At 49.7% G+C, this 8,801-nt stretch overlaps 2 protein-coding genes across 2 annotated transcripts in view; one reads left to right on the forward strand and one right to left on the reverse strand.

The window, feature by feature from the left end:
- The window catches only part of RNF43 (ring finger protein 43), a 52,359-nt gene extending 50,257 nt beyond the window's left edge, over nt 1–2,102 (reverse strand). The window contains exons 1-2 of the mRNA XM_071574958.1: nt 1,543–2,102; nt 166–1,437 (exon numbers count right to left, since the gene is read on the reverse strand). Coding sequence (XP_071431059.1) covers nt 166–402 — 237 coding nt within the window. The 5' untranslated portion in view covers nt 403–1,437; nt 1,543–2,102. The remainder of the gene's footprint in view (nt 1–165; nt 1,438–1,542) is intronic.
- Nucleotides 401–7,679, forward strand: LOC139681716 (collagen, type I, alpha 1b-like). Its single transcript, XM_071575351.1, has 3 exons — nt 401–599; nt 1,862–3,896; nt 5,838–7,679. The coding sequence occupies exons 1-2, from the start codon at nt 401–403 to the stop codon at nt 2,710–2,712; spliced, it is 1,050 nt and encodes a 349-aa protein (XP_071431452.1). The 3' UTR covers nt 2,713–3,896; nt 5,838–7,679.
- Nucleotides 7,680–8,801: the final 1,122 nt, after the last annotated feature.

Here is an 8,801-nt window from a genome sequence, read left to right on the forward strand (position 1 = left end):
CGACCACATCCACCATTCAGCACTAATAAGGCCCCGGAGGAAGGATCGGCCCTTTGCGCGATGCCGGGAATGGGGACACCGCGCCCAGCGGGGACAGCACCGGGAGAGACCCCAGCGGGGCAGCCGGGGGGGCACAGGGAGCGCAGAAAGCACGGCCCCCCTTACCTGGAGCAGCTTCCCCTCGGCCGGAGTGACCTCGGCGACGTTGGCGAACTCCCCTTCCAGGATGATGGGCTCCACCTTGAGCGGGATGACCCTGATGATGGCCTTCTGCGCCGCCGCCCGCTCCGACTCCACGGCGGCCGCCAGTGCCAGCCCAGTGTGGCCCAGTCCTGCCTGCAGGGTCGCCATGAGCAGCCAAGGCCAGAGGACAGCCAGCTGCAGCTGGGGGCCAGCACTCATGCTACCAGCTGCAGCAGCGGGCTCGGGCCACACATACCGCTCCTCAGCCCACAGCGGGATCTGGATGTTGGCAAAACTCCTCGGGGGGCCGAGCGGGCCCCCTGGCACCCCTGGCAGAGAGGGGCGCGGGCACGGCCAGCGCGGCTCAACGCGCGACGGCGGCTCTCGCCATCCCCGGCCCTCTCGCTCGCTGCCACGTGCTCAGAGGCCGCCGGGAGCTCAGAGGCATATTTTGAACAAACTAAAAAAAAAAAAGAAAAATTATCCCAAATTGCGAGTCCCTCCTCCAGCGGATAAATCCGGAAAGATGGGTGAAAACACGTTGCAAAGTACAAAATGAGTTCGGAGCGACGGGAACGCCACAGAGCGTCAGAAACTTCTCGGTCCCACTGGGCTGAGGCCGATGTGGAGTCCTCGTGTGTCCTGCTCGAGAGTTAAGAAGATCCACAGGCTCAAAACATCCATCCCAAACACCCTGGAGAGGCACCTCAGCTCCTCGCCAGCATTTCCCACAGCACGAGCACAACCTTGAGTGTTATCTGCGCCGGTCGGAATCCTTCCCAGAAATCAGGCAGGTGGTATTCCTTGAATTTATGGTGAAAAGAAGGTTTGCTTCGGGCCTATTCCCTTCCAAACGGAGTCGACCCCTTCCATCTCCCTCGTGCCAGAAGCGCCTCATTCAAGATCAGCTCTGCCTTTCTCCTAGAAATCCATGCTCGGAGTCTGACTCTGGCTGCAGTTCTCCAGGATAATTAATAAAGCCCTGAGCTCCTCCTCATAGTTTCCAAGTTCCCAGGAAATAAGAAAGCCCCCCAAAGACTCTTAAAAGTGTAGACCCCAAGCCAAGCAGGTACGAGGCAGAAGGTGCCGGCGTATCTGGTTTCTCTGGCACTGTTTCTGTGCGCGCCCCAGTTCCGGTCTGGCCACTTCCAAGCACACCTTGGCGAGATCCCGACTCAAGGCCCCACAAAATAAAAGAGAAAGTTCCATGCTCTGCCCAAAGGTCACATGAAACGCATCGAGGAGTCTTCAGAACTGGGGGAATTCAGGCAGGAGGTGTTTCCGATTAGAGCCGAAGCTGCGGCGATCCCTCGGCTATGGAGAGAAATAGGGATTTCCAGGGAGAAAAGCTTTGCAAACCTGCTGGAGTCCGGGAGGGAACGCTGCTGTAAATCCCAGGCAAAAGTTATTTCCAGTAGCTTAAACAACTCGTGTGGCTCTGACGCTGCTTGGGTCCGGTCTTAAATTAAAAAAAGAAAATTGGTATTTATAGCAAAAAACTATAAAAAAGCCCCAGAGGAAGAACTCTGGCACACACGCAGCAGGCAGGTAGGTGCAAGCGGAGCTCCGGAGAGGATCCAGCGAGATCAAAGGCGCAGAATTACAGCAGCCAGAGCGCTCCCGGGGCAGGCATGGCTGCGAGTGAAGTGTCCGCATGGAACGGCCCGGGCTGCGCCAGCCCCCTCGGCGGAGCCGGGGCGGTCACGGGCGGGCCGGCGGCGCGGGGACACGGGCGGGGACACGGGCGGGGACGCGGGCGGCGAGCGGGCGGCGCAGCCCGGCGGGCAGCGGGGCCATCCCCGGCGGCGGCGGCGGCGGCGGCGGCGGCGGCGGCGGGGCCGGGTGGGCTCGTCCCGTTCTCCGGCGGCGGCGGGAGGTCCGTGCGGGCGGCCAAGCCCGGGCCGGCCGGGCTCTCGTACCTGCGGACACGGGCGGGTGGAGCAGCCGGAGCCGCCGCCCCCGGCCGGGCCTCGGGCTCCCCCTCCCGCCCGCCCCCCGCCTGCAGCGCCCGGCCCGCGGGGGCGGGGGACGCGGCACGGCCCGGCCCGGAACGGCTCGGTACGGCACGGCTCGGCTCAAAGCGGCTCGGTACAGCGCGGCAAGGCACGGCTCGGCTTGGAAGAGCTCGGCTCGGAACAGCTCGGCTCGGCACAGCTCGGCTCGGCTTGGTACAGCACGGCTCGGCTCGGCTCGGCTCGGCACAGGTCGGCTCGGCTCGGCTCGGCTCGGCACAGCATGGCACGGCTCGGCTCTGTCCATCGCCCCCGCGCCCCTGCCCCGGCGGGAGCGCTGCGGGAGCCGCGGCTCGGGGAGGTTCCAGCTCGGGCCGATAACAGCGCTGCAATCCGAGAGGCGCGGGATGGTGCGGGGATGGTGCGGGGATGGTGCGGGGATGCTGCGGGGATGGATGGTGCGGGGATGGTGCGGGGATGCTGCGGATCGGGGCGCAGCGCTGGGCTGGAGCCGCGAAACGCCCCGGGAGTCGCTCCCGCCGCCCCTGGGAAAGGCCCCCCCAGGAAAGCGAAGTGACAGCCTGGAGAGCCCCCAGGGAAATGGATTATGGTGCAAACGAAGAGTTGGTCCCCTCTTTGTGAACTTGTCCCGCTGCTGAGGGTCGTTTCTCGTGTCAGCAAGAACTGCTTTCAACTTTGACACTCTGTCACCTGTGATGTGAAAACAGAGGAAATGCAAATCAACACCCATTTCTGTTTTAAAATTGAATTTGTTACAGGTTCATTATAAAATGAATATATATATTTATTTATACCTATTGAAATATCCATATGCCTATTGAATACCAATATACCTGTCAAATAGCATTATACTTATCAAATATCAATATACCTGTAGTTATATACCTGTATGTAAGGATATAACTATATACATATATAAATATAATTATATGTTATTTTAACTATATATAAAAATATAACTATGTAAATCTGACTATATGTAAAAACAACTATATATATACAACTATATATATGCAACTATATATAAAAATATAACTCTATATATAGATAACTAGAACTATATACATATATAAATATAACACTATATATATAACTACAGCTATATACACATATATAAATAGAGCTATACACACATATAAATATAACATAAGGAGCTCAGCTGGCAGCTGCTGCACATTTTCACATGCTCTCTCTTGTTCCTTCCTTCCCAAAGCACCCCCACTTGAAAGGCACATCTGCCAGCAGATGGAGATCTAGGAAGAAACAGGAATACTGAGTAAATGTGGGGCCTTGCTGGTGTGTCACACACATGTGCTCCTGCCAGGGACTATAAAACACGGCTTGAACTTGGGAGTTTGAGACCTGCCTCTGAAAGAATAGGACTCCCTTTAGTTCTTCAAGCTTTAAATAGAACAGGAACAAACCAAATTGTCAGCAAAGTGCTGCAAGATCTTTGCCTTCACTTCCATGGGTACCAAGTGCCCAAGGGGAACTCCTCCAAAGCCTGGCAGGTCCTGAGGAACTGCTGTTTTTGTGACACAGGGACACACCTTCATTGATCTATGAAGGGCCTGATGGCCCCAAAGTCACCATGGGTGGTGCCAAGATCCTACAGAGAATTTGTGGTGTGACAGCACAAACCAGAAGCTCCTTTTTTTTTTTTTTTTTTTCAAATTATCTCAGTTCAGAACAAAATGGGGCTTTTCCAGTGTCTGGTGAAGAAGGTGAACAAGCACCCTGGTAAGTCACCACACCAGCCCAGCCAAAGGCACCAGGAGAGCTTTAATCTCTTAGCAGAGACATTCACATCTGAGGCAAAGAACTGCAGCCCTTGTTCTTTCTCTGTACTGACAAAGACACTTCATTCCTTCCTGAAATGTTTTAAACTGATGGGTGGTAGGAGCTGAATTATTAACCAGCACCATTATCTGGAGCCTGGAAGGGCCCCTTTGAAGTGAGCAACAGCTCTTCCAGCTCCACCATCAGCTCCTGGATGAAGAGCTGGGAGGGGAAGAGCTTCCTCCTGCAGGACCAGGCTGGAGGTGGCTCCAACTTTGGCTCTAGAATGGATCCAAAGTGCTCTTGGTGTCCTTTTATGTGTCAGTGATCTGATCTGTGGATATTTTTAGGTTTTCCCTTTCCTCACTGTCTCAGTGAATTGTTTGGCCTCAGATGTTCTGCTGCTGGTTTTTCTCCTGTGTCTCAGCAGAGGTACCAGCAGAGTGGTACAATATTTATTTTGTGATTTGAGACACAATATTTAAACTTCTACATCAACTTCTTTAGTTTGGTGGGGTTTTTTTTCCGTGTTGCTTCCATAGTTCCCTCATTCCTCAGCAATTCATCAGCACTGTCACCCTCCAACAAACATCTGTGGCACCAGCTCCAAATTGTGACATCCAGGCTGACACAACTCCCACAGCTTTGGGGTTTAATTACTGCTGTAATTGATGCCCTTGTCCACAGAACAGTAATTAATTTAAGCATCTCTATAGAAGTGTGCTGAGAGGTTGCACAGGTGTGATATTTTAACTGTAATTTTTAAGGGCTGGCACTGCCACCAAGAACTAAACTGTCTGGATCTCCCCTTTCTGGGATAGGAGCAGAAGAGTTTTCTTCAGAATCATTAAAAACCATAGAATCTGTTCTTACCAAGGCAGGGGAAGTTGTTTCCACTCTGTTTTCCACACAAATCAGTCCCTTCTACAAGTTCAGTCAGAGGCTGAATTCCTGAAGATTCACAGGTCACAGTAATGTGCTCCTTAAAAGGAAGGAAGGAAGGAAGGAAGGAAGGAAGGAAGGAAGGAAGGAAGGAAGGAAGGAAGGAAGGAAGGAAGGAAGGAAGGAAGGAAGGAAGGAAGGAAGGAAGGAAGGAAGGAAGGAAGGAAGGAAGGAAGGAAGGAAGGAAGGAAGGAAGGAAGGAAGGAAGGAAGGAAGGAAGGAAGGAAGGAAGGAAGGAAGGAAGGAAGGAAGGAAGGAAGGAAGGAAGGAAGGAAGGAAGGAAGGAAGGAAGGAAGGAAGGAAGGAAGGAAGGAAGGAAGGAAGGAAGGAAGGAAGGAAGGAAGGAAGGAAGGAAGGAAGGAAGGAAAGGAAGGAAGGAAGGAAGGAAGGAAGGAAGGAAGGAAGGAAGGAAGGAAGGAAGGAAGGAAGGAAGGAAGGAAGGAAGGAAGGAAGGAAGGAAGGAAGGAAGGAAGGGAAAGGGAAGAAAAGGAGAGAAAGAAAGGAAGAAGAGAGGAAAAAATAAAGAAAACCAAAGATCACTTCCTATTTCCTTGTAATCACTTTAGGAACAAAATAATATCTATTCTTCACCCCAAAAGGGCATCCAGTCTGAGGTGACAGTGCCTGGATGGGTTACCCCACAAGGGTTTGTAACTCAGAATTGAGGGTGCCAGGTGAAACTCAGGGTTAAGTCAAGCACAGCCTTTCCATTAAAGGCAAACCACCTTTATATTTGTAGGATCCAGATTTAAAGAGTTCCTTTCCTTTAATATTTTTTCCAGTTGTATTTCTTAAACCACAGACAAGGTGGTTCACTTCTCTGTGTTGCTTGTTTGTTGTCTGAAGCAACCAGGATTTTAGGTAAGATCTGGGTTACCAAGACCAGGGATGGATGAGCTCAACCTTCCAAAACCAACCAATCAACCCAACCACACCAAAATCCTTCTGCCTCTTTTTTAGGGGCCTCACCTTGAAGCTTTGGGCACACAAATCATCTTCTGGGATGCACTGCAGGATCTCACACACATTTCCAGGAGGAGAAAGTGGCCCCACAGAGTAGAATTTAAATCCTTTTAGTTTCTCTAGATAAGAGAGCTTGGACAAGGATGGAAGAGGGGCAGAAATGGAAGAGTGAAAAGGTATAAAAGATGGAGAAGTCAAGACTCAAACTACTGAATAGTTTCTGGTCAAGTGAGCCCAAGAAGAACAATGGGCTAATTTAGCCAAAATGGTTAAAGGGAAGATGGACATTTCACTGGCAACCAGCCCTTTCCAGGGACTGCCAGGACTAAACCAAAAGCTTTGGAATTATTTCCTATCCCAAACACCCTTTCTGAGATAAGAAATTCTTTAATTGTGACTTCCATCATTTGGGCTGATCCTGAAGTCCTGGAGTCCTGGCAAAGTGAGAGGACAAGGATGGACTGTTGAAAAATAAATCTTGGAGTATCCATGGCCTGAGTGGCAGTTGGTTATTCTTATCCTCACACATTCTCCTGGCCATAACCAGGTTGGATAAGGTTGGATAAACTTGGATAAGCTCATATTTAAAAAAAAATCATGAATAAAAGACAAAGGTTGATATTTGCAAGACAGGAAACTGGATGATCAAGCTTGGGTAGGTCAAGCCTTTTCCAACACACATAAGCATAACTTGCTTTGCTTGTCCTCTGTGAGGGGGAAAAAAGGATCTGAATTACACTGTAATAGAAAAGGAAGCCCTTGCATTTTTCCTTCAGATCTTTGGCTATCTGATAAGCCAGGCCCTCCAAGGAAGGAGCAGTTTCCACCAGAAGGATGGAAAGCATTGAAGGGCTCCAGTTCTCTCATCTCAGAGGTGGGGCTGGTTCCAAAAGTCACCATGGGGTTTTTCTCCTTCATCAAGAGAAACTCAGGGCTGCAGAAAACTGCCTGGGAAAAAAAGGGGAGCTGCTTCCCAGTCTGTTCATACTATTAAAGAATCTCTTTTTGTCCAGGCAAGGGCATTCTTCAAAGATAAACAGAGACTCATTAACTAAGACAAATTCTGGTGAAGTCAAGCAAAAAACTTTTGAAGAACAACCCCGTGCACTGATGAGGACACCCAGGGCTGCTGCCCTGGAACCTCCCTTGGATTACCAAATTATTTGTTTCATGTTCACTGCTCCTTTGAAATAGATCTTTGTAACCCTCAACCCTTTCACTTTCTCAAGCAGATCCAAGTTTATATCCCTCATTCCAGGAGTGCACAAACCTCCAGTTCTCTTCCATGTGCTGCTCTCACTTGGGCTGAGCTGCTGCCAGAGGATCAGGGGCTGGAAATCTCTGGGCTGGGGCTGGGAGGGTCCAAACACACTTCTCAGACTCCCAGATTTGTGTTTGTGGGGTCCCATTCCCTCTTATGACTGAACATTTCAAGAATCACCCAGTAAAATCAATTCCAGACAGGTATTCTCACCCCCAGCTGATCTGAAGATTGAATACTTCATCTTGAAAAATATTTATCCCAATATATGTTATGTAGTCTGGTTGTTTTATATATATTCTTATATTGTTTTATATATATTCTTAAATACACTTAAAATATGTATTGGGAAATGGATCTACACACTGAGAAACTCCATAAATCACAGGGTTTGTGTCTCACTGTCACCCTTTTGGTTTGGCTGCTTGAGTTTCTCATCACAGCACAAGTGGATTCCCCCAGGAATGGGAATTTCACAGTGAAATTAAACACTGATTTTATTCTAAAAGGCAACTTAGAGGTGGCAAAGAGCTCAGGTAATTTATTGGCAATAATTGGCACTTCCATGGGGTTTTACATGAGGGGGTTGCTGTGATAACCAATAAAGTTTTTATTATCTTTGCTTATTGCCTTTTTTAATGTGATGCTGCTGAATTTTGGTGCAGTTTAGAGCAACAAGACAGGAGTTGATCAACAGAGCAAGAGCTCTTGGACATCCTTCCAAAGAGGCCCCAGATGTGGGAAGGACTCAGGTTACCTCAGCAGCTGATTCTGAGCAGCTTTCTGATGAATCCTGGACATCTTTAGGACATTCTGTGAGCTGTGGACAGATGACAATTCTGGCTGCTGCCAAAAACCTGAATGGTATCTGTGTTTCACTCACTGGAAATGCCAAAGTGTGTTTGCAAACCTGAGCAAACCTCCACAGGAAACCTCTGAAGGGCTTCTGTGGAGGCAACGAGGGAGAGCAAGAGCAAAGGAGAAATGTCCTGTAACCTGCTGGTGGATTCTGAGGGAAAACAAACAGGTATTACAAAAAACCACCAATCTTTTAGAAAATAAAAGGAAAGACCTGAAGGGGAAAAGTTCTTGTGTGAAACATCAAATCTGGATCACGTGGTATAAAAACTGCAAGTCAAAAGCCAAACCCACTGAAGGAAGAAGCATTTGCTGAGGGCAGAGATATCAAAGGAGAAGGTGGGAACTCCTTTCTAAGACTCCCAAGTCTTCAAACTGAATCAAGAGTCAACAAACAGCCCCCTGAGACTTTGCTCACACTTTCTGCTGCCCTGTTATTGGAGAGGAGAAATTTCTGCCCTCTTTTGTCTGAGATGTTGTTAATCCCATCCTGCCCTGGAGAAATTCCCAGCTCCAGCCTCTTCTCTTGGGAAGGAGCTGACAGTGAACAATGATCTCCTTTGAGGAGCCAGGGATGAATGGCACCTTGTGGAAGAGATTCTGATTTCCTGGCTAAGTTGGGAAGGAGATACAGCTCCTTCCTCCCTCCAAAGCAGGAGGATGGGCCTCAAATAGGTTTGGGTCTGCCCAGAGCAGAGAGGTGCCCATGGGAGGTGAGGATGACTCTGCAGCTCAGGGAGAAGATCCAGCACAGGCTCCAGGGAGGGCATGTGGATGGATGATGGACAAACACTGTCATGGAGGAGCAGCAGGGGCAGGACTCCCAATTCCAGAAAAAATGA

Source organism: Pithys albifrons, chromosome 21, assembly GCF_047495875.1.
Source record: "Pithys albifrons albifrons isolate INPA30051 chromosome 21, PitAlb_v1, whole genome shotgun sequence".
Lineage (NCBI taxonomy): Eukaryota > Metazoa > Chordata > Aves > Passeriformes > Thamnophilidae > Pithys > Pithys albifrons.